Source organism: Pseudorca crassidens, chromosome 5 (assembly GCF_039906515.1).
Source record: "Pseudorca crassidens isolate mPseCra1 chromosome 5, mPseCra1.hap1, whole genome shotgun sequence".
Taxonomy (NCBI): Eukaryota; Metazoa; Chordata; class Mammalia; order Artiodactyla; family Delphinidae; genus Pseudorca; species Pseudorca crassidens.
In genome coordinates, this window is record NC_090300.1 from 137,083,713 (window position 1) to 137,110,076 (window position 26,364).

Genomic DNA, 26,364 nt, shown 5'->3' on the forward strand with positions numbered 1-26,364 from the left:
CCCAAACCTGAGTCTGGCCCTTTCCACAGTTAGAATGCAAGAGAAGGACAGTTTGCGTTTTATATCTGACATTACTAGCAGTAAGGAATTGAAAAATATGTGTAATGAAAGCCTTTGCTTTATGATCATCTCATTCTTTATATTCAGAGTTAAATCACTAATAAAAGCTCCAATATTTGCCAGTCAAAAAGGAACAAAAATCTTAAAGTTCCAATTTCATATGAAATCTCTGAGACTATATTAGTCTCTTAGAAGTTAGTTTTCGATACATAATTTAAAAAAAAAAACTAAAAGTACTGTAATTACTTTCTCTCAGCTTATTGCCTTCAAGCAGTTATTGGTTTATAGGGTTAAAAAAATACACTGCGAACATTGCCTACAAAAGAATTGTGAAGAGAAGTGATTTTTAAAATTAAATCAGATTTCTAAGTAAGCCGCTGAATTGCTATCATGTATAACTTTTCACAAATTTATTTAGCAACTTATTTCTATAGATTGTTTTCCTAATTAAAGGAGAAAATAAATAAAAGTCTATTATAACTATAAATAAAAGCACAAGTTTGAAACGGGAAAAATTAATGTTTTCTGTAAGTCAATGGAAAAGTTATACTCCAGCAGTATCTTGCAGAGGCCACAGTGCTGAAATAACTTTGCTACCTTTATTATACAAAGTCATTAAAATCTACACACAGCAAAGTCAATCTGTAACAACACACGAGCCGGTCCGCAATGTCCTTAGGCAGCTAGAGTAGAAAGACCAACTGCATGTGTAGAGTGAGCCTTAATGACATTAAAACTGGATTTGTAAAAGCTCTTCTGAAATATCTTGCCTCAGCCTTTCCTGAGAATTAGATTAAATAAACTTGTCAAATGTATACCTCCAACTATGCTCTGTGAAAGTTTTCATGTAAACCAAGTAAACTACACTTTTAACAAAAAGTGACCCATGTGCTAGTAAGAACTTCCTTATTGAAATATATAAAAGAAAATTGTTCTTACATTTTAAAAATGAGGCATGAATGCTATGACAAGTTATGATAGAGCCATGCAAAATGAAAGCTATATTTCAGATAATTATTTTAAATTGCATTTCTAGGACACTTTGCTAATCCACAGGCTACTGGCAAGGGAATGTACTAGAGCTCTAATACAATCTAATATAATCAAATACTTGGGAAACAGTCTATACTCATTGTGCCTGAATCACTTTTGAAAGTAGTATGATTTGGGGGAATTAAATCTTTGTAACCAAATTGACTGTATTTGTTAAGAAAAAGTGTATCAGGCCTTGATGAGTAATTCACCTCTATCTGGGAAATGGAAGCTCTTGTTAATTCTATTCACTAATAAAACCAAGCTCTAATCTTTTACTTAACAGGAATATAATGGAAGTTTGGAGCTATTTTTAACTTGGCATATAAATGTCATTCATTTTGACTTTTATCAAACAAACCTAAAATGTCTTTCAGTTATAGGAATCAAACTCCAAAAAAATTAATGAACCAAGATCCATACATTACAACAAATATAAATGGTTACCTCCAAATTCTTTTCTAGCAGGTGCAGGACTCCTAGCCCCTTATGGTTCATAAGAGAATGTGCAGCAGAAAGGAAACGACATTAAATAAAGAACTGAAATGTCAAAGATTTACTATAGTATTCATGATGTCAAATATCATGTAGAAACCACATATTCATGTCTTGGTGCTATAAAAAAGCTATTATGTAATGCAAATGCTTCTAAATAGAAACATTATACTTATTTTAAAAGAACATTTAAACAAATATATAAACTTTATAGTAAATAAGTATATGTATGTTCTTCAGTTCTAATCATGCATTTTATAGAAATCAGTACAACCCCATTAGCAAAAACAAAACAAACACTTCTTTCACACTTGTAAAAGGTCAGCTCTGAAAACATGTTACAGGAATCTAGTTGAGAAACAATATTTTTCCCTGTTCTGTCACACCCACCACGTTTTTTAGAGAAAAACTGAGGAAGTAGCACCAGTGATAGAAAAATAGTAAAATCTAGAAGCTAGAAGTTTGAAACATGCAAAACATTTTTAAACAGAGTGGAGGGAGATTTTAAACCGAGCAAAAATGGAAATAAATGGTTTGTTACCTGCAGGCGGAGGCGGTCTTTGTGGGGGGGCTGGACGCGCAGGAGGAGCAGCCGGGCGGGGAGGGGGGGGCCGCTTGGGCTCCAGGGGCTGAGTGTCAACAGGAGAACCTACCGAAAAAGTACCTGAGGTAAGAGGATCACGTTCCAAGTGGATGTGAGCACAAAGGTACTTTCTATATGCGTATGATAAATTATTTTGCTAATTTTCTAAATTTGTACTACAGTGTAATGTCACACATTTCTGGTATCAATAACATAAGCAGTTCTGCTACTACATTACCCTTTGGTACCATGAGAGCAATCAGGCTAGCTCTCTGTGGACTTCTTACCCAGGCCCCAGGTGCTGAAGGGGATTTATCGAGCGGCCCTATTAAGACAGCACAAAGGGGGCTTCCCTGGTGGTGCAGTGGTTAAGAATATGCATGCCAATGCAGCGGACACGGGTTCGGGCCCTGGTCTAGGAAGATCCCATGTGCCGCGGAGCAACTAAGCCCGTGCACCACAACTACTAAGCCTGCGCTCCAGAGCCCACGAGCCGCAACTACCGAGCCTGCATGCCACAACTACTGAAGCCCGCGTGTCTAGAGCTTGTGCTCCAAAACAAAAGAAGCCACCGCAATGAGAAGCCCGCGCACCACAAAGAAGAATAGCCCCTGCTCGCCGCAACTAGAGAAAGCCCATGCACAACAATGAAGATCCAACGCCCCCGAAAAAAAAAAAAGAGACAGTGGTTATATTATTAAAAAAAAAAAGATGGCATGAAGTACTGTGTGAGTTAAGTCATTTGCAGTGTACTGGCCAATAGAGAGAAGAAAAAGAAAAGGGTGTCTCTTCTCTCTATACCCTGGCTTATCTTCAATTTATTGAATGAAGCCAGTCCTCTAAGAGTAGCGTGGGCGAGCTAGAGAAGTTTATGAAATGGAAGGTATTTTCTGAAGACATTGGTTAGCATGGAACAGTGACTAAACCATGTAACGTAACAACCTCCAGAGATAAATCTTCCAACTTTGGAGAAGTCATGACTATCAAGTTGAATTCAAAAAATATATCTTGTCTCTTTCTGCTTCATATTATAATTTAGGTAATGTACAGATAGACAGTTAAGCCCGAATAGTTATGGGTCCTGACAGTAACGATAGAAAATCATCAACGATAAGACATGGACAAGCCTGGCCACATAGAAAAAGAACTAAGAAAAATTCTCATCTAGTGGCAGTGATGAGTATCCTTTCCATTTAGGGCTTACCATCTGCGAAGTTTCCTCTTTCGTATACACAGAAAACATGCTACACTTCAGCCTATGGATATGAAAGTTAAAACAAAAATGGGTCTCCAAAGGAGAGGCAAAGGCATCAGAGGTTTAACCGTCTAAAATCAAATGCATTAGCCAGGGAAAGTCATACAAAACTTTAAGTAAAATACACACTTTGTGAAGCTGGGTGCCCGGGTGTTCTTGATGGAGCTCGACTTGGTCTCACGGGAAGGGAAGGCACAGGCCCCTCTGATATGGTAGGTGACTGGCAGGGACTGGTCCGGGGTGAAGAACTTGGGGAAGTGCCAAGGCCAGAACTGGAAGATGGCTGGAGATGCTGAGGAAGGATTTCCTCTACCTCAGCGCTGTAGTCATCAACATCACCTGAGAAAGTGCAAGGTCAGCCAAGGTCAGCCAAGTTACCACCATGTTAACTTTCTCAGAGATTTTTTTTCACCAATCTAGGCTTTAAGGGGTTATATACATAAGATAAACACATTTAACATTATGACACTGCAAACATATATAGGTTAAGCATGTGGGCATATATAAAAATTTTATACATATAAAAGTAGAATTAGTGCAAACGCTCTTATAGGAAATGTAACTGAAGATAGTCTTCTGTTTCAGAGCAACAGGAGGCCGGTGGTGACTAACAGCTGGAGCTGGGTTGGCTCCAGAGCTTTCAATATTCCACTGAGCAGCTGTCTCAGTGCTGGCTGACTTGGAAGCTTAATGCTCTCCCTCCAAACCTTCCTTCTCGCCCATGGAACTGCCCGCTCCCCAGTGCCCTCAACTCAGGTCCTGCCCTCGCAGTAGACAGGCTCTCACGCGGTCACACACTTTCCCCAGAAGTCTCCTCGCTACTCTGTCCCCTGGACTCCCCCAACCTGACATATACACAACAGGGGGGAGTTGGTTCTCCCCTGAGATCTCCTCACCTCCTCTTTCCTTAGGGTTGGAAAGTGGGGTCAGGGTGCCCCTTGCAACCCAATTCCAATTGCAGAACTCAATCTTCCAAGCCTGAACGAAAAGGCCTATTTCCTTGAGGCTGCGCCATCACGAATTTATGTAGCTCCCTCAACCCCCGCTTGCCGCCATAATCTCCAACCTCCAGCCTTCTGGTCTCTTGCACCCATTCACTGAGGACTAAGGAGAGAGCAAGCTGGTAAGTTGGGTCCTGCCATCTTTCTGGGCGACATCGAAGTCCATGTGGTCAGCCCATCAACAACCTGATGTCTTTTCCCTGCTGATGCTCTCCTCCACTCCTGGCACATATGCCCCTTGGAACTGCAGTGCCTCTGAAACGGTGAACTCAGAACACTGCCCTCTGACCACCACTTCCCAGACTTCCACTCTCGCCCTCAGTTACTCTTTCCTCTTTTGACTTCACCAGGATCCAGGCCTTTGATTTTGTGTCTCTGCATCTGTCTTCACGTCCTCTGGTTCCTCAGCTCGGCCGTTCCCCTCCTGCACTATTCTTCCATCGCGCCTGCATCAACTCCACTGTCTAACCTCTCCATAACTGCGCACCTGGGCTGCTGGGTGCTGCGGCCAGAGACAACCACGTGGCCCCGATGACTGAAGCCATGTTAACTCTGTGGTTTTCAGCCTCATCTGGGCTCCCAGGGCTGCCTGGTAATTCCACAATTTCCTGGCTGGCTCTCCCTCTGACCCCTTCTCAGGAGCTTTATCTTGAACCTTCTCAATTCTCCTGAAACCATGAGTTGCCCCACTCCTTAAACTTCACAGAGAAAAGGGTAGTCTTAAGATGGGACCCCCTCTCTTCAACAATCTGGCCCCCAACTGGAGCCTAACCACGTGGTTGGCACTCAGGTATTTGTGGATGGAAACAGTGGGGTTCTGCCCACCCCCGTTTTCCCAGGGACCGTGTTCTGCCACTCATTCTGCCCTGCCCCTCCCCAATGGCGTCAGCCCTTTCCATCAGCACTAAGCGTTCTCAAGCGTCCCCATTTCAAAATAACACTCCCTGGAGCAGCTGCCTTCCTCTCCCTTTCCCCCGCCTTAGCCAAACTTCTGTGAAGAGTTGCCTACAGACACTCTCTACACGTCTTCGCCTTGCATCCACACCCCGATTTACCACCATCTGCCTTCTTCACTCCACTGAAATCACTCTCCTGAATGTCACCAACAGCCTCCTCCCCGGGACTAAACCCAAAGGGCAGGCTGCGGTGCTCACTTCTCCTTCTTGCCACAGACCACTCTCCCTTGTTATCTTTTCTTTCCTTGATTTTTAAGCTGCTATATTCTCCTGGCTCTTTGACATTTCTGGTTCTTTCTTCTCATTTTCCTTTTATGGGCAGCCTTCTTCTGCCTGTCCTTGAAGTCTGCATTTCTGTTTGATCCCAGGACCAGTCCTCTCCCATCTCTATCTCATCCTCCTGGCCAAGCTAATAAAAACGCATGGCCTTAAACTGTCATCAGAGCTGCCTGGTGGGCCCAGAGCTCTCTGCTGAGTGCCAGGCCCACATACCACAGCCTACATCTGGGCCTGATGGACCCTACAGACACCTCAGACTCAACATATTCAAAACCAAATCCACCTCCCATCCACACCCACTCCCCCTGCACAAGCATACTTGCATCGTCTACTTAGATCCTTTTTGTCCCCTGAGGTCTCTGCACATTCCTTCTTCCTGGTTCACGCCTTTCTATCCTCTTTAATCTAATTCTCACTCAGTCTACAGACTCTCAATTTCAGTTTCTCTGGTAGAACTCTCCCGACTTCCAACTCTAGGTCAGGCAGCTGCCCCATGAACTACTGCAGCATCGTTCACCAGTGCATTGATGTCACATGATTACAATTGCCTGCTTACTTGTTTGTAACACCAACTGAGCTGTGAGCTTGGGGAGAGCAAGGATGACATCTGTTGAATTTACAGCACCTAGCATGGACCTGGCACATGAAAGGTACTACATAAATGTGTGGACCAAGTAAACAAATGAACAGTGAAATGTGAAAGTGAGATGATCTTCTGAGGTGTTCAACTCTTAAATGCGTTATCTAGACATACAGGGTATCACAATATGATGCATTGTCATTTTATAAACTAAGGTATGCATCTTAATGGAAAATATGCTAAAATAATATAGCACATATATAGCATTAAAAAGCAAATGCATTTCTTAATCACATTTAAGGAAATCACTATATCGAGATAATCTGTCCCGAACTCCAAACTTGAAATGATTACATTTATATGGCTGGGTTCAGTTTCAAATGCATGTGTTCCTAGCCACTTTGAGAATCTTTTAAAATTACTTTGAAATTTTAAAGTAATTAAAATTACTTTAAATTACTGTGGTTTATTGGTTGCCAAGGGGGCGGGGGGTGGGGGAGGGATGGATTGGGAATTTGGGACTAGCAGATGCAAACTATTATATGTAGAATGGATAAACAACAAGGTCCTACTGTAAAGCACAGGGAACTATATTCAATATCGTGATAAACCATAATGCAAAAGAATATGAAAAAGAATGTATGTATGTATGTGTGTGTGTGTGTGTGTATGTATAACTGAATCACTGCTGTACAGGAGAAATTAATACAACACTGTAAAGTCAACTATACTTCAATAAATTTTTTAAAAAAGAAAGCAATATATCTTCTTCTGTAGTAATTATTCTTTTGTAGTAATTATTTTGAACGCATTTCAGCACACTGAGCTTCTACTTTTCTACCTTAACTACAATTAGGGGGACAAAACCACACACCAAAAATACCACTTTGTGCTCTTACGACACAAGGACATAAACTAACATTTGGAAAGGTCTTGACCTTTGCATGGCAGAATGGCAAATACATTTAAGTCTGGGTACAAGCAAAAGACACACAATACGATGCAAAACAAAATCTCGTTAATATTGCTCTCAGTGTTACAAGAAGGAAGAGAAGGATAAACTTGGAGACTGAGACGTTACTGATGGGAAGGAAACATCTTGAAGGACAGCAGTAAATGTGTTCAACAAGCAGACCTTCCATATCGAAGTCGGCCGCAACCTCCGCGTCTTCACCAAGCAGGGTGGAGCTTGTTGAGGACGGCAAGGGGACGCTGATTTTCTCTAAACTCATTTCTTCTTCCAAAGTTTTGATCCAGTCTGGACTCTTTAAAGTAATAGTTATAGTCCGACCCAATAACTAGTTGAGTAAAAGAGATACAAAATAAAAATTCATTGCATGAAAATTCACTATCTTGGAATAAAGTGCCTGCCTCAGTCATACTACGACAACAGTATAGGCTTCATTCAGCTAGACTCAATTCAACATAACCATTTCACATATACTGTATTTTTAACTAATTTTTTGTTTTGTTTTGGTTGGGTTTTGGTTTTGGGGTTTTTTTTTTTTTTGGCCGCTCCACGTGGCTGGCAGAATCTTAGTTCCCCGACCAGGGATCAAACCCGGACCCCCGCTCTGCAGTGGACGCGCGTAGTCCTAACCTGGGAGTTCCCTCAACTAGTTTCAAATGTGCCCAATCCTCCCTTTAACAGCGCGTGTTGCTAAACCTCAGGTCTTCCCTAGGACGCACACAGATTTAAGTCTCCTTTGCTGCAGTAAGCATCTTGCCCTGGCCACACATAAATTCACTGACAACCCTACTACATCATTTTATACTTCCTATGATTTTGATTCACAGATTAAATAACTGTTCCTACATGAGACAGCTGAAGAAAGGACAGTAGAAAATCCTTAAAATAATTGCCCTGTTCATTTGGGCCTTCCTAACTTGGGGTAATGGTCTTGAAAGGTGCTATACTGTCAAAGTAGTTTCAGCATTTCAAACGTCAGAAGAATATTGAGAGAATTTAAGACCATTTTAAATCTTCAACAAAAGTGAATCATTCTGAAAACAGAAAGACTGGTATCTGTGAAACTGGCGCCCTGCCTTTCCTATAAATGTGAGAAGCTTTTAGACAAAAGTATAATCTAAAACAACCAACATATTATAATCAAGTTACACTGTCCTGTGGATGTATTAAAAAAAATACTTTCCTTACGTGCTATTGACATTAGAATTCTTTGAAGGCATAGGCTGGAGAGGTTGAAAGCTGCTGGCCTGAACAGCACAGCCGTGTTTAATAGGAATTTAGTGTCCATCCTGAGCTTTGAAGTCAGAGTCCTAAGAACTAATAATTCTTTACTCACTTATTAGACCAAATCAATTAAATTTCAGAACTTGGCAACAGGCTTCATATGCCATTTGTTACTTTTTAAAGTCAACAGCATTCTTTATATATTCACCAAAGAATACTAACAAGTATTCTTAAGCCTCAGTCACTAATAACGGGCTGACTAATAATAACTAAAATAATGGCCATTTAAGAGGCACTTCATCAACAATATCCACTTGGCAGAGATCAGAGCCAAATGAAAAGAAAGAAATTTAGACGACAGAAAAGAAAATGCTCAAGAAGGTCATCCTTCAGGTTTGTCCTGCTTACGCTATATACTTTTTCCAGACTCTCCCCTGGATTGGAAGTGTTCCTATTAGTCTTGCGTCTAGAAGATTTCGGGCTGAAACAGTGGTACTAACAAAGATAGACTAGAGGTTTGGAAATGTCTAACTTTCAAAAGGATAAATCAAACATTATTATGCACTTTCCCAAAACATTATTTTTTCAGAATTTTGAAAATCTTTTAAGGGAGCTAAGGGTGGGTCCTTTCTAAGAGCATAACATACATGACTAGACTTGAGGGTGAGGAACAGAGCTGAAAAGAAGGGAGGAAAAAACCAAACAAGGAAAATTATCAGGGGAAAGACAAAAGAAATATTCAGAAAGGGAATAAGAGCTGACAAAGAATGCCAAACTGAGAGCCGCTCTTAAATATTTACAGCACCATGGGAGAAGGAAGGGCTTTTTAAGATATCAAAGGTAGAACTAAATTTAAAGATCAGTTATTTCCATATGGTGAAGACACAACAAAGTCATAAAGCAAACTGGGAAGAATATCTGCAGCATGTTATGAAAAGGGATTAACATCAAGGGAGCTTCAAAAGATGAATAATACCCCAGGGGAAAAATGAGCTAAGGTCACAAACAGCTCGTCAGAGAAGTACAAAATGACCAATGAATTAAAAGAGCTAGCAATCAAAATCTTAACACAGAAGTGACATACTACTTCTAGTTTTTCAGACAGTCAAAGTTAAAAAACATCCAATACTGATTAGAATGTTGGATGTTAGGTAATCCGAGGCATAATACAACTAGATACATTCCTCCTGAAGAGCAGTTAGCCAACAAGTATCAACATTTAATATGTTAATATCTTTGTCGTAGCAAATTTACATTTAAGAATTTATCTTAAGGAATAATAGTTAAGCATGCAAAGTTAGAGCGTACACAGGGGTTCCCTGGAATGCTGGTTTTAGTAATTAAAAGTTGGAAACAGCCTCTTGCCTTCCAAGATGGCCCACACTCTGTCTATGGAGTGTGTATCTCCCTGAATAAACCTTCTTTCACTTTACTGTGTCTTGCTCTTGAATTCTTGCCTGCACAAAGCCAAGAACCCACACTGGGCGGCCATCCCAGGGACGCAGACATGACTTGGGATGTGACCATCCTCTCGCACCCCACTCTCTCTCCTGCAACATCTTTCCTGGCACCCAATGCGGGGCCTCCAAGGCCATAATCTCGATCCGCCTGTTGGGCTATGGCTCCCCTCTGAAGGGCGGCTGGGACTTACCCTGAGCCACGTAGATTCAAGTAGCCCGTTAAGTGGCAGCTGACGTCGCCTGCAGGATCTGGCAGAGACCAGTGCTCTAGCCGTGAAGAAGCGCACTGAGGCCAAGGCTTTTCCCCCTCAGTCTTTCTCATTCTCCTATTGCTCTATCTCTCTGGACTTGAAAAGATCCACGCAGACGACCACCAAACATCCAAATTAAGACTGCGCGGCAAGTAACTGACAACTTGGTTGGGTCTAAAGAACTCCTGCCAGGGGGCTTATCTGGTGGCGCAGTGGTTGAGAATCTGCCTGCCAATGCAGGGGACACAGGTTCGAGCCCTGGTCTGGGAGGATCCCACATGCCACAGAGCAGCTGGGCCCGTGAGCCACAACTACTGAGCCTGCGCGTCTGGAGCCTGTGCTCCGCAACAGGAGAGGCCGCGATAGTGAGAGGCCCGCGCACCGCAATGAAGAGTGGCCCTCGCTTGCCGCAACTAGAGAAAGCCCTCGCAGAGAAATGAAGACCTGACACAGCCAAAAATTTAAAAATAAAATAAATTTAAAAAAAAGTTGGAAACAACCTAGATGTCTATTAATAGGAGTTTGGTTAAATAAATTTATATATTTATCCACATAATAAAATTAATTTTTAATTAATTTTTAATTAAAATGCAGTCATTAAAAATGACATATTTGTTCATATAGAAAGATGTCCATGATATGTATATCTCATTTTTGTTAATATATATGTACATGTATATGTAATCCCATTTGTTTTAATATATATATATATATGCCTATATGAAGGTTTAGAAAAATTATTTTATAATGGTAGGACCACAAGTGGTCTTTATTATTTCTTCATACTTTTCTGTGTTTCTTAATTTACTTTTGCATGAGCGTATTACTAATGCATTTGGGAAAAACAAGCAAAACCCTACAAAATCTATTTCAAAAGCAATATACACATGGAAATCTTTTTCTCCAAGGAAGTGGAAGTTATGTAACAGAAGAGGAAGCTCAGGTAAATCTTTACCGAGTTGCCTGCTGTTGGAGAAATTAGGCCTGGATTTTAGTCCATCCTATCTAGTGACCATATACTTAGATATATAGGATTTGTCTAAAAGCATTCAGAAAAAACTAATAGACATAGCACTTTACAGCAGTAAAGCTATTCCAGGACATTGATGTAAGTTTCCCACAACCAATGCCATTTCAAATCGTAGGTTAGGAATATCTCCACTAATTACAACTTTCTAAAATGCCTCAATGGGATGGATTTGTTATCTACGGGAATTATTTCACCTACGCTTGAAAAAGGGACCTGGGTACCACAATCCAAGCCAATAAAACAAGTTCCTTGGAATAATGAGCACATTCCTCCTTTGTTTTCTTGTAAGTGAAGCATTTTCTTCCATTTGCTAGAAATCTTTTCTACTATATAGATGAGCCAGAATATCTATTCCAATTAAACATTTTAAAGTTTTATATAAGAAAATATAATAAAATAAAATTTGGTAGTAAACATGTTTTCTTCTTAGTCTATATCAATGATTAACATCTCTAGGGCAGGACCAAAATAATCCTAAATTAGTCTGAAATCTAGTCTAAATAATAAATATTAAAGCGCAATACTAGGTCTTTTATCCTCCTGAACTGGAAACACATTTAGATAATTTGCTGCATGTCTCTAAAAATACAATCTTCAGACACTTAATTACAGAATGGTTTAGACTCAACAAATGCTACCTTACCTCTTTACCATTCAGGCTCAGAACACTCAAGGCAGAGCTTCCCTCCAAAAATGTAACCCACATTTTATCTTCTACAAATCTTTAAGGAAGGGGAAAAGAAACATAAAAAAATCATAATTAATACCTAAGGTATAACTAGCCCAATGACTAGTCCAATGATTATCGATTAACAAGGGCTTATAGAGGTCAGAAAGTAAGAGCGAGAGCAACAGGGCCAGCGGTGACCTGGAGAGGGCACTCTTTCCCTAAAAGCATTCAAATTCAAATTTCTTTTAAATACTTTGTTAATAAAACAGCCTGCCAGAAGAAATGGACCGGTGGACCTCCAATTATGATCCCTGCTAATCCAATCCTTCATTTCATGGACAAGGAGAAAAAGGGCCAGAGGTGAAGTGGCTTGTTCAAAGTGACCCTATGAGAATAAAATACAGGGCTAGGACCCAATTCTCCTGACCCTGTAGTCCAGTATTATGTATTTTCACTGTCTCAGTGATTTTCCTGAAGCAAATTTCCTTTGACCAAGAAAGAAGACAGGGAGTTGTCACAAAAACAAAAAAACAATTGATATCAGTCAATCAGACTGGCCCCAAGGAGCCTTAGATTATGGTCTTTGTTTTTATTCAATGACAGGCATTTAAATGACTTCAAAGGCCTGTGCTATCATTCTAAGTTTATAGTTTTGAAATAAGAAACCCCCAAAAGGAAAAATAAAAAGGACACTGGAACAAGCTCTGAAGGAGATGGTCACTGATAAATAATAATGTTATCATGAAAAAAGAAAACAAATTACAACATTATCAGTCTTATTTACAGAAACAATTTTACTAGTTGAACTACTCCCAACTGTATAAATCAGGTTCAGAAATCCTTGCAGATTTTTCAGATGAGAGACAGTAAAACATGTACATGCGTACATACCCCCCCACACAAAACACAGGTAAGAGACAATTTCTTTGGCATAAAGTTCCTAAATTGCAGGATGCTGCATTTGAAAGACACAGGGACATCATTCCTACCTAAAGACCATGAAGGGGATCTTTTTCAAATCGTTGGCAATGGACCAGATCCATCCTCCAAAGGTTATAATCACTATCAAAAGGCTGCATTTACGCTGCACCAGTCTCCCCCACGCCAAACCCTATTTGTTCTCTGATACTGGTACCAAAGCGTTTGTGGCCACGTGGCAGGGCTAATTTCTTGGTCCTATCCTTACGTGGCAATGTGCCCCCTATACATTTTGAACTTTAACAAGAGATTCTGGTTCTGATATCCATGGATTTATGTAGGACCTTTTAGAAGCTGTATTTTCTTCCTTTTTTTCACTCACGAGGATAAAAGCTTCTAGACTTTTCCCCCAATTAATACAAGTATCTAAATTTGCCCCATCTACATTTCCAGGGGATCTCTTACTTACATATAAAGACTTCACTCATTCCCTAATGGTTGCCTTATTCCAGAGCAAAAAGTGATGATCAGTTTAGCCTACCAGTGACAGTAGTCCTGTCCTTGTTTACTTTCATCGTCTGCTTTTTCTATTCTAACTTGGTTGTCTAAGGTGTAACAACCAGAATATTCCAGGTTAGGAGGCACAGCATGGTTTTATAATGCTAGGATAATGCCTTGTTTCGTTACCAATTCTTTTTCCAATGATAACAAGCATTTTGGGGAAAGTTTTCAGCTCCAATTTAACACCAAGTTCTTTAGAGCCTAGGATAAAGGCAGACAGGTCCTCTTCCTGCATCAGTCTTTCATCCGTTATGCACACTCTGGGTTCTCTCTGGCCCAGTGCAATATTTTAACTTGCTCAAAAGGGCATTTATCTGCTACTGTGCTGCCCACTCACACAGTCCATGTGATGCTCCGGTGGTTTGGCATTTCTGTACTTGGCAAAGCTTACTGTCATCTGGAGATTTCACCACGTACTTGCTAGAGTCTTAAGATCTCTAGCCATTTTTTGTTTCATTTTAAACCTTTGGGGTAGACCTTTGTCAAATGACTTCAGGTTAAGTCTAAATACAATTTCCTCTCTATTCGCCCATGTACTCTCAGAAAGGAGAGTAAGGTTTCCCAGGCATGCTTCTCACTCCAGAAGAAACTACCCCATCTTCATTCTGTGGAGTATTCTGTGTAGCATCTAGGAAAGCCACTACACACATGCTGATATTCCCTAGATTCCAAACAGGAATTGGGTCTTCCATTTGTCCTCTGCTCTGCCACAGCACCTAATATAGAGATTTGCCCACTAAATAGCTATAAAACATCCCTAAATAAACAGAGGAACAGCACAGAAAGGAATTGGATAGTACCTCTTCCCTATGGAATTCAATACATGTTATTCAGTCTTTCAAGATTGCTGGGCATTTGGAATAGGCCGTTTTTTTAAACCACACAAGAGGCATCTGGTTCTGCAAAAGGCAGATGGTTAAGTCAGTGATGGAAACCAAGACGGGAAAGAATGACTCCTGACTATTCACCTGGCAGGGCTGCTCCTCCATCAGATGGAAATTAAACGACTTACAATTACAGAAAACATCAAATTTCTTAAACCGAGGGCAGAAAAGTCACTCCGCTTTACTCCTGTCACTCCTTAAAAAAATGAAATAGCAATCACATGTTCATTCTTCTGTAGGGCTTACATGTTATAGCGTATAGGAATCCTGAGAGAACACATCTAAATGTGCACCTATTCTGGTCATCAGTTGTTCACATCAAGTGTTGCTACTCAACTTCAAACTTTCTAAGTAGCAAGTCCAGTTTCAAAACCTATGAGCTCTTTGAATAATAGTTCTATAGTATGATTCGCCTTCAGTTCGGAAATACAAATACTCATATGCTATTCAAATACTAAATAAAGTGATTTCTAACACAGAAAATATTATTTACAGATCATGAGCTGCTTTTGGACAATACATATTTTACTTACCTTATGAGTATAACTTCACCAAAATTTGTAAACTGTTGCAGAAGTTCATCAATCAAAGCATCATCGAAAAAATTATTTTCTGGTAGAGAACTTTTGATGGAGACCAACACCGTACCATCTGGTGGACCCTGAACGGCAATTACTTCTTTATAAATGTTTTGCCTCTCTTCAGCTTCCACTTCAAATATATCGATGTCAATCAGGGCAACAACAGGCCTTAGGCATAAAGGAAGGAAGATGTGTTAGGAACATTTAAGGAAGGATGTATTTCAAATAAATTTCAAGCACAATTAGGAATACAGAGACTGTTTAAACCTATGGTCAGAAGTCTTCAGCTCGGCCCTTCCGTAGTGCAGCAAAGTGCCAGGAGTCCACGTGTAGAGGATTTTGCTTCCATCTTGAAAACTAGCATTTAGGAGATCTAAATCTTCAGCTGCAGTCAGAATAAAACAAAACATAGGAGAAGCCACCTGAGCATGACCAATCATGTGGAGCTCGTTCATTTCACTGGCTTCAGTTGCCTGAGGCTGGGAAGCCAGACACACTTGCTAACAGGCAAGAAGTCTAGACACCGTTAAGTTAAAAAGGTTTCTTGGTGAGGTTATCATGTTATGCTTTACTTAGTTAAAATTAAGATGAGCCTTTACTCTGAGGCTACTTAAAGGCCTGTGACCAGAGGGTGTTTCAAAAATAACTGAACAGACAGGTAGCAGTTCAAAATATCTGCAAACCACTTGAGTTATTCAAATTAGAAATCTTAATTAGCATTCAGTTGACAATTCCGTAAAAATGTTTCCCTGCTTCTCTTTGTATGACACTACACCACTGAAAGAAAACAAATTGAAAAATTAAAGTATTACAAGCAAGTCTGAGAATTTTTTTTAAGTTTTATATTTAAATTGAATTTATTTTATTCTAGATAACCTGTGTTGAAAAAAAAAAGTAGTCCTCCTCGCCTTATTTGTATCATTCCCTTCTTCCTTGTAAAATTTGCACTAGTTCACTTAAATGAAGAAGTCCATTTCCAACTTTCCCAACCTGATCTATCAAAAGGCCATTTCCTTCTTCTCCAGAGGACACGGTCTGTCCATGCAGGGGTGCGGCACTTTTCACTGGTGTCGTAGTCATCAGAAAACAAATCATATTTATATGTTGGAGCAAAGGTTACTTTTCCTTCTAAAAATCCTCTGAAAATCTAAAATAAACATACATAAAGTAAGTTATTCGAAAAGGCAAAAACGTTCTGTTTTCATTCAGGCAGCCATGCATTAAATGTCTATTATGCACTGGAGACTCATGAAATTTATGTGCCTCTGATGAACACTTCTAACTGAATGGAACAGAGCTTAAGAAAAAATAACCCAAGATGTGGGCTTTATCATGCCACTTGTCTGACATTTGATTAAGCAAAGTACAAAAACGTGAACAATGGAATTCCACCAGACTTTTGAGCTACATGACACATTTAAAACTGTATGGGATTTTGGAAATCAAATAGTTTGATGTCTTATTCTCAAATGAGGAATTGGGGCCTAAGGAGGTTACATGGTATCCATCAGAATTTAAGTCTGATGACCAGAAAGATACCATATCAAGTGGCTTCAATCACCTCTTCTTAAAAAACTTTTTTTTAAAATAAATTCTTCCAACTTTTGTGGTCACAAGTTTTTAGAACTAAGTCTCAAAAAGGCAGATGATATGAGAAACAACAACATCAAAATAAAGCAAATTACCATAGGATCTTAAAGCCAAAAAGCTCTAGCCCTGACAAGTAAGATTCTAAATTCGCTATTACTGAAAGAAAAAATGTATATTCTTCTACTTGAAAGTGAATCTTATGGAGACACAATATATTTTTCCTCCTGGAAATTATTATGAGTTTTCCTTTCCTTTTCTTTTTTTAAAAGAGAAGGCAGGGCTTCCCTGGTGGCACAGTGGTTGAGAGTCTGCCTGACGATGCAGGGGACACGGGTCTGTGCCCCAGTCCGGGAAGATCCCACATGCCGCGGAGAGGCTGGGCCCGTGAGCCATGGCCGCTGAGCCTGCGCGTCCGGAGCCTGTGCTCCGCAACGGGAGAGGCCACAACAGTGAGAGGCCCATGTACCGCCAAAAAAAAAAAAAAAAAAAAAAAAAAGAGAAGGCAATTTTCTACCTGTTAAACTATAGATATATATCTACTAAGTATAAAGAGACTCCAAGAGGTTAAAAAAAAAAAAAAAGCAACACTTTAAGAAAAGTATGTTTTCATAATCAAAGGTCCCCTTCTTCCCAATGCAAGTATCTTAAGTATGTATCTACCTGTCCAGCATTTTTCTGGTTGATAAGCTGATCTCCTGCTATAAGAGAATCCCAATTTTGCTGTCTTATGAGCTCTTTCACTTCTTCATTAGGAAGATCGATTCGGTAGTTGAAGTCACCACACCAAAATACGTAGTCATGGGAGAACAGCATCTTCCCCTGGAAGCAAAGAGAGAATTTTAAACAATCAATTAAAAAAATGTTTTACAACTTCTTCTTTGCCTCACCCCTGCCATGCCCGATTTATTTAACCCCACAGTAATTACACATGAAGTACCTAATATTTAGGTGAACAATGCTGACATTTCTAGGAACTACCTTAAATTTTCAAAAACTGATATAGAATTTGGGGTAAATTGAAACACATTTCAAAGCTTCCTCTTCAAAAACAAGCCACAAGAGTTTACCATTGGAAAACTCAACTTCCGCGCTATTTCCACAAAATCTTCATTTCGTTCTTTGACCTGCGATTGTCCTGCAGCAAAGTGGCTGCAGACGAAGCAGAGGCTTGTGGTGTGGAACAGCATTCGTATTGCGACTGCTCCCTTATTTCCAGTTGCGCCTCCCATTCCCGTCTTCACAGTATCAACTGCAACATCCCTTTAAAAGGAAGAATTCTAAATCAAAGATCAGAAATTCCAATAGTTCCGTGTGCATAAGAAAATAGGAATGTCTGTTACATAATTATAACGTTACACACTGTGGGGCACTTTGAGGGCAAGCCTGTGAAAGAGTACAGTGAAACTATTAGTGATTCTTTACTCAAGAACACATTTAAATAGAGTTACCATATGATCCAGGGATCCCACTCCTGGGCATACATTGGGAGAAAACTATAATTCTAAAAGACACATGCACCCCAATGTTCATTGCAGCACTATTTACAATAGCCAAGATATGGAAGCAACCTAAATGTCCATCCACAGATGAATGGATAAAGAAGATGTGGTACAGGGACTTCCCTGGTGGCGCAGTGGTTAAGAATCCGCCTGCCAAAGCAGGGGACACGGGTTCAAGACCTGGTCTGGGAAGATCCCACATGCCACAGAGCAACTAAGCCTGTACACCACAACTACTGAGCCCACGTGCCACAACTACTGAGGCTCACGCACCTAGAGCCTGTGCTCTGCAACAAGAGAAGCCACCACAATGAGAAGCCCGTGCACCGCAACAAAGACCCAACGCAGCCATAAATAAATAAATAAATAAATAATTTTTAAATAAATAAATTTAAATCTTCAGAAAAGTTTAAAAAAAAGAGTAAGTACTACTTTATAAACAAAAAAAGAAAAGAAAAGAAAAGAAGATGTGGTATATATATATACAATGGAATACTACTCAGCCACAAAAAAGAATGAAATAATGCCATTTGTGGCAACATGAATAGACCTAGAGATTGTCATACTAAGTGAAAGAAGTCAGAGAAAGACAAATACCATATCACTTACAAGCAAATGAACTTATTTACAAAACAGAAGTAGACCCACAGACACAGAACACGAATTTATGGTTACCAAAGGAGAAGGGGGCTGGTGGGAGGGATAAATTAAGAGTTTGGGATTAACATATACACACTACTATATATAAAATAGATAACTAATAAGGGCCTAGCGTATAGCACAGGGAACTCTACTCAATACTCTGTAATGGCCTATATAGGAAAAGAAGCTAAAAAAGAGTGGATATATGTATATGTATAACTGATTCACTTTTCTGTACACCTGAAACTAACACAACATTGCAAATTATACCCCAATAAAATTTTTTTAAATAATAAAATAAAATCAAACATAACCAACAAGGACCTACTTTATAGCACAGGAAACTATACTCAATATTTTGTAACAACCTATTAGGGAAAAGAATCTGTAAAAGAATAGATATATATACAAATGTATAACTGAATCACTTTGCTGTATTCCTGAAACTAACACAACATTGTAAGTCAACTATATTTCAATTAAAAAAAAAAAGCACATTTAAAAACAAGAACCATGAACAAGTGTTTCTCTGAAGCCACAAACATGACAGGCCTTTTTATTATCTGATGTTAGGAAGCAGCCTTAGGAGAGCGATCTGTTTACTGACCTGATGAACGGAGCATGCTGTGGTCTGATAAAAACAAACAGACAGACGCCCACTAACTGCTCGGAGGCTAGCAGCACATACTTGTTGTCTCTGGAGATGGTCTTCTGAAGTTCCACGGCCCAGAGCTTCTGATTTGTTGTGCTAACAGAAAATATTAAAGAGGGAATCTTCAAAAAGATGGTGACAGTAATATAGCCTGTTTTATAAGACAGTTGTCAATTATACCTTTATATGCCCACATTTAATAAAACTACTGACGTCACGAAATCCACACCAACAGTGAAGTCTTTACGCGGTCTGGGCTTTTTTGTTTGTTTCCTTTAAAAAGGAAAACCCAAAATTTAGCCAAAAGAACACCCACACTTCAAAGTCTATCCTATTACTCCCTTACAAAGAAAATATGAGCTTACTGATTAAATGAGTGCTCACCATGTGAGTAATCTCAAGCTTGTATACTTTATTTTTTCTTTAGTATTCATTGGGATAACAGAGAAGAACATGCTTCCAGATACATTCCCCCGCCTTTTCTTATTTTTATGAGTTATAATACCTTAAAAAAAACCTTATAATGGAAAAATTTAAACAGCCACAAAAAAGAGATACTCATAAAATAAACCACCATACACCCATTATCCAGCTTCAACATTTATCAACATTTTGCCAATCATTCTTCTTCCATACCCCCTCCCCTTTTTTTAAACCTGAAATATTTTAACCCAAATCTGAGACATAGGCCATTTCACCCAGAAACACTTTGGTATGCACCTGTAAATGCAACAGGACATTTTCATTTTTGCATAGTCACAATGCCATTATCACACTCAAATATTAACGATTCTTTAGTATCATCTAATACTCAGTTCGTATTTAAATTTCCCTGATTATCTAAAAAAACCTCTTCTTACAGTTGGTTTCTTTAAAACAGGGTCCAAATAAGGTCCACACATTGCATTTGCTTGTCTCTTAATCTCTCTTAATCTTTAGCAGTCTCTCAGCTCACCCAACCCTCTTTTTAATGCTATTTATTTTTTAAGAAGCTGGGCTATTTGTCTGTAAAATGTTTAACAGTCTGGATTTGTCTGATGTGTCTTCATGGTACCTTGTTCCTCTGTCAGGTTTGTTTTAAACTGGTTACTCTAGAAGCTTGATTAAGAAACATTCAATTTTATTGATTTGTTTTGGCAAAAATAACCTCACAGGTGGTATAGTCACCCTTGCATGATAGTGGGAACTAATCTCTGTGATATTACACCCGATAGGCTGTTAGGACCGTGACAATTGACTCGTTGTAATAAAAAGTTACTCCACTGATCCTTCTTCTAAGGTTTTAACATCGACTGATGATCATTGCCTAGATCCATTATTTCATTAGGGGTTACAACCTGTTGACTTCATAATTTCAGCATTCCATGGGCATTTGTAATAAGTTGGAATTCTTCTATAAACAACTTCTCTCCTATCAACTACTCAGTTATTCTGAAACACAGTTCGTATAAAGAAGGTAGCAAAAATGCTTGAGTCTTTCTCTTTATACATTTTCAGAGTATTAAGTTTGTGCCCAAGAACCTCCAGTGGCGAGCAAAAACAATCTTCTTGTAGTTCCAGGTCATACAAACGATAAACGGTAAGCCAGAATACGACCTCACATCCACCCATCTAATCTATCTAACACCATGCCACACTGCCTCCAAAATACCAATTCAGAGCACGGATTCCCTACCAACCCCACCACCAAGACTTGGATTCTGAAAACAGAACGACAGCTTTCATCCCTTTCTTCAGCTCTCTCAATGAACCCTGATCACTCCATTCCAAACCACACACACCTCCCCACCTCCACATGCCCAATCCCCTGACCTCTATCTATCTACTTTCGGTTGCACCTACCGTCTTCTAACATGCTATATAACTTACTTATTCGAGTTATTTATTGTCTGTCTCCTCCACTAGAAAAGAAGGTGCACACAGGTAGGGATACTTGTCTGTTTTATTCATTGATGTATCTTTAGCACTTAGGGCAGGTGCTCTGTAGATATTGGTTAAATATATGAATGAATAATCACCATTTTCATTAAAGAATAATTTGATTAATCTCTACTTAGACCAACAACTGAACAATGTGTTTGGTACTGGGAGCCCTCAGAATATGTTCTAAGACCTGAATCTGTACTTTCAGGAAAGAGTCAAACAGCAAAATGAATGAAGTCGGAATTCTTTTCTACTTCCCTGTATAAATTGTTATTCACTTTAGCTAAGAAGAAAGTTGTCATTTTCAAGACTGATGACTATAATACCATACTATTTCAGTCCATAATTTTATTCTGAAAATCTTTTTTAAAAAGTCACAAAAGAGGACTTCCCTGGTGGCACAGTGGTTAAGAATCCGCCTGCCGGGCTTCCCTGGTGGCGCAGTGGTTGAGAATCCGCCTGCCGATGCAGGGGGCGCGGGTTTGTGCCCCGGTCGGGGAAGATCCCACATGCCGTGAGCCATGGCCGCTGAGCCTGCGCATCCGGAGCCTGTGCTCCGCAACGGGAGGGGCCACAACAGTGAGGGGCCCGCATAACGCAAAAAAAAAAAAAAAAAAGAATCCGCCTGCCAATGCAGGGGACACGGGTTCGAGCCCTGGTCTGGGAAGATCCCACATGCCGTGGAGCAACTAAGCCTGTGCACCACAACTACTGAGTCTGCGCTCTAGAGCCCGCGAGCCACAATTACTGAAGCCTGCACGCCTAGAGCCCGTGCTCCGCAACAAGAGAAGCCACCGCAATGAGAAGTCCGTGCACCGCAACAAATAGTAGCCCCCGCTCGCCGCAACTAGAGAAAAGCCCGCGCTCAGCAACAAAGACCCAACGCAGCCAAAAATAAATAAATAAATTAATTAAATTAAAAAAAGAAAAAGATTCTTTAAAAAAAGTCACAAAAGATGGGCAACTACTCAACTTTTAAAGCAAGCATCATTTCTTAAAATAAAACACTTAAGCTTTCAATTTCACTAAAATAATCTGTATTTGTAGTAACACTTCAGAACATCAGTTCTCTGCTGTGGTCGGGGAACATCCCTGGGGATCCCTAAAACCCATGAGGTCAAAACTGTCTCCCTAATATCGCTAAGAGATTGCCTTTTTCACTGTATTGACATTTGCATGATGGTGCAAAAACAATAAGTAAAAGTGCTGATGTCTTAGCAGGAATCCAGGCACCAAACTCTACTAGTTAGTATTCCTTATAATCTTTACCCCCATGCGCTCACAGTTTAAAAAAATGCCATTTCACCTAAGAAAATCCTGATGAAGCAGTAAACATTATTAATTCTGTCAAAGCTCAATCCTTGAGTCCCATCTTTATAGTATTCTGTGTGATGAATGGACAATACACATCAAGCACTTCTGCTGCATACTGAATGCATACACCATGGTTGTTTCAGAGAAAAGCACCTGATACTTTGAGTTCAGAGCTGAAATGCCCCTTTTTTCATAGAATATAAGAAAGAACGAGTGACAGACTATGGTTATTCAGATTTAGATTATTTGGCAAACAGCTTTTCAGCCAAGTCTGTGTTTTCAAGGGGAAAAAAAATAGCATCTATTCCCAAAGATAAAATTTATGTTTTCAAGCAAAATGAGAATCTTGATAAACCTGTATCTGCTACTCTGATCTTGACAGCTTCCACATACTTGAAGAATTTGCTGATGAGATGAGTGATGAAATTAACCAATATAATGTTTAATATTGTATAATGAAATGTGTCAAAATTTGGAAGATCTACATAACTCAGTGAACTAATATGTTCCAAATGACCAACACATGATGTTTCAAAATCATGCAAGGGTAAAAGATAGACCAATGTTTTAATATAACTGAGCACAAAAAGGTCATCGCTATGGTTTCAGATTCCACACTGCAACTAACCTTTGGGAAACTATTTGTTAAGTGGTATCAGAGAAGAAATGGTCTGAAAAGGCTATTAAGATATTTCGGTTTCCAGCTACATATTTACGTGATTTTCTTCATATAATTCAACCAAAACAACATATTGCAACAGACTAATGCAGAAGTAGATGTGAGAATACAGCCGTCTTAAGCCAGATTCTAAAGACATTTGCAAAACTATCAAATCAATGCCATCCTTCTCAGTAAATTTTTGTTTTGGAAAACAGCTACTTTTCAGGAAGAAAATGTGTTATTTATGTTAACATGTATGAGTTTATTATCATTGTTATTTTTAAATGAATTAAATGTTTTAAATTTTTCATTTTCAATTTCTAATGTGATACATATCAAGAGATAAAACTCACATAAATAAAAGTTCTTTAAGATTTTCAATATGTTTAAGAGTTTAGAAAGACCTGAAACCAAAAAGTTTGAGAACTGCTATTTTATAGTTTAAAAAGCATCTTCACATATATTCTCTCAATCTATCCTTGTAACAAGTACTTAGTTATCTGCTCCCCATGCCCGTCAACTAGAAAGTTTCCCTGTGTGTTACCTGGCTGGCTTACCTTGCACTCACAATGTTTCCAGCATTCAACTCTACCATTTCCTCAAAACCAATGGCAAATATATCAGTTGGTTTACTTCTTTTATCTACAATGAAGCATCCAGGAGAGACTTTTAAGAGATGGCCTTAGTTAAATGGCAACCCCCCTAGCCCCCAACCCAACTAAGATCAACATCAGATCTCATGAAAGTCCACTTTTGCGTTTCAAGTTTAACCAAATTCAAATTAAAGGCAAAACCCCCTGAGGGGGACAAAATTACTTTCCATTTAGTTTCTATTTAGGTGACCTAAGTTTGCCTATCTAAGACTGTTATTCTTGAAGATCCTTAAGTCCTTTCAGAAATCATTTTGAAAGAATTCTTGCTAAAGTTTGTACCATGGACAGCAGAGGAACAAGCCACTGCTCAAAGGCTAAAGTGACTCAAAATGGAGAGGGAAAGAAATTTTTCAGAAAGGGTACAAATAATAAAGTGGTTGAGTAACAGTCTCAAATTAGAGGAAACAGTTGAGAGGGATTTTTTACACTTAAATTTGAAGATTCCTAAGTGGAAGCAATCTAGGAAAATGAGAAGAGTCAGGGGCTCAGACTAACCCCTCTGTTCTAGCCATTAGCTCTCTCATAGCTGACAAGACCAAAAGAGAACAGAGCTGCTTTAGATAAGCAACCCCAGGGTACTTTGGGTGGCCCAAGCATTCAGAAATGAGGATAAATAGCTAGAGAAAGAACTTATAAATACTATGAACAAATACTGAGAAAAAAAATTTATTGACTGCTATTATGTGCAAGGCTTATATACAAATCTTCTCATTTACTACACAAACACCTTAGGAGACAGATTATATCTGCCTTTTATTTACAGACAGGAAACTGAGGCTTTGGAGAACCTAAGCAACTTGCCCGAGTTCACAAATAAAATGCAGTGGCCCAACTCTGGAAGGAAACTGCCTGAGTTCAAACCCTGGCTGTGCCACTACTAGCTGTATGACCTTGGGCAGGTCACTTCTCTTACTGTGTCTCAGTTTCTCATCTGTGAAATTGGAATAATAATAGTGATGGTATATTAGGTCTGTTATAAGGATTAAATGAATAGATGTAAAGTAGTTAGAATTGTAGTATTAGCTGTTATTTTATTATTGTTATTATTACTACTACAACAACAGTTTCAAGTTAGGTTCAGTGTAAATGAAAAAGGGCATTTTAATAAAAGTTTAGGGAAATTCCCAGGGTTTAAGGTGTGACTGATTAAAGACAACTAAAAAAGGAAAATCTGCATCTCACAGTATTTCCTATGTACATCACCTTCATAAATAACACTTGGTAAATGTGTACCATTTGAAAAAGGAATTAAAGCTGACTTAAACGACGAAGGCCTCAAATCCTTGACTCTAGTTAGAATCTGAATACAAGCATCCTCAGCTCAGCGTTTGGTTCTGGCTAGTAAGAGCTTGGTGGCAGAGCACCCAAACTGAATGACAAGTCTTTACAAGGGTGAGTCAGTACCGTTTGCTATAAAGGGCCAACAAACGTCAAAACAAGTTTTGTAAAACTGCTCATGATCACCCTATTTCTTATCTTAGCAAATAAAGGACTGTATTTGAAAAATAGAACATATTAAATTTGAAAAATTATCAATCATAAAATAAGCTTCCTTTGTATCAGTCTAAAGAATAAAAACAGAACTAGTTTTTCTTATACGTGTAGTTACCTTAAAGATATCAATTTATGTACGGATCCAATTTCCTGAGAATCAAATAACAAAGAAAAGGATTTTTTATTTTACCATGTTTTCTTATGAAGTAGTAGATAAAGGTCTAGGAATACAAAAGACCTAAGATTTGAACAGATTTACCTATAAGAATGTTGGTCTTCAAATGTATAAATCCCAGTTTCTTTTATAAGGTAATGTATACTGTGAAGTGCCACATTTCTTTTCTAGATTAATAAATCACAGTCAGGGTTAATTAATTAAATCCGTATTATAAAAAGCCAACCTTGAAACTCCTGGATGCCAGCTAACTTGGGTGCATCGAGAAGCCAGTCAGTGAGGGTCTGATTCTTAAAAGCTATGCTGCGAAACTGCTTCCCGCCATTCACATTCCAGGTGCCCACACATACTCGAATTTTCTTGGGCTTTGAATACTTGTAGAAATTCTCACACAGGCTCTTTAGAACTTTAGAAGATGCTAATCGAGAACAAAACACAACAGAATTTTGGCTGCATTTAACCATTTACAAAAATTGATTTTCATGACTGAGAAATGATGGCTGGAAAGTACAATTACCATCATCAGCACAAAGAAGCATCAGATACATGCATAAGCACAAAAAAGACAGCCTTGAACACAGAGCCCAGCACAATGCAATTAACCAACACAACTTTTAAAAAATCATACATTAAGTACAATAGCCCAAGTAAAAAAACTATTACAAAATTAATGCAGCAACAAAAAAACATGCAGAACAAACAGTTCTGTTTCACTGAAATGGTACACTATTTTATGAAATACAAAAGCACAGACTGCACATTTTTAGGAATATAGCAACTGACTTTCATACAGCTTTCATTCGGAGGCTAGTAAAAATATGTTACTTCTCCCCAAACAAAAACATTCAAGAACCATTACATTTAGGATTCTAGCTACTGACAGGTGGTTTAATGAATAATGGCCCCCTGACAAAAACACAAATTATGGACAATAATGAGAGGATGGAGATGAAGCCATGACTAAATGCCTC

At 39.0% G+C, this 26,364-nt stretch overlaps 1 protein-coding gene across 13 annotated transcripts in view; it reads right to left on the reverse strand.

The window, feature by feature from the left end:
• The window catches only part of SYNJ1 (synaptojanin 1), an 89,151-nt gene that overhangs the window by 12,883 nt on the left and 49,904 nt on the right, over positions 1–26,364 (reverse strand). For 10 of the 13 annotated variants that reach the window (XM_067739355.1, XM_067739353.1, XM_067739354.1 and 7 more), the window contains 13 exons: positions 25,620–25,811; positions 23,629–23,713; positions 19,129–19,269; positions 17,448–17,640; positions 17,041–17,199; positions 15,781–15,937; positions 15,058–15,175; positions 14,743–14,958; positions 11,820–11,898; positions 7,377–7,539; positions 3,555–3,764; positions 2,129–2,236; positions 1,540–1,578 (listed from right to left, as the gene is read on the reverse strand). In XM_067739355.1, the coding sequence (XP_067595456.1) occupies positions 1,540–1,578; positions 2,129–2,236; positions 3,555–3,764; positions 7,377–7,539; positions 11,820–11,898; positions 14,743–14,958; positions 15,058–15,175; positions 15,781–15,937; positions 17,041–17,199; positions 17,448–17,640; positions 19,129–19,269; positions 23,629–23,713; positions 25,620–25,811 (1,860 nt within the window). The remainder of the gene's footprint in view (positions 1–1,539; positions 1,579–2,128; positions 2,237–3,554; positions 3,765–7,376; positions 7,540–11,819; positions 11,899–14,742; positions 14,959–15,057; positions 15,176–15,780; positions 15,938–17,040; positions 17,200–17,447; positions 17,641–19,128; positions 19,270–23,628; positions 23,714–25,619; positions 25,812–26,364) is intronic. The other 3 variants (XM_067739357.1, XM_067739356.1, XM_067739365.1) reach the window with 1 other exon arrangement.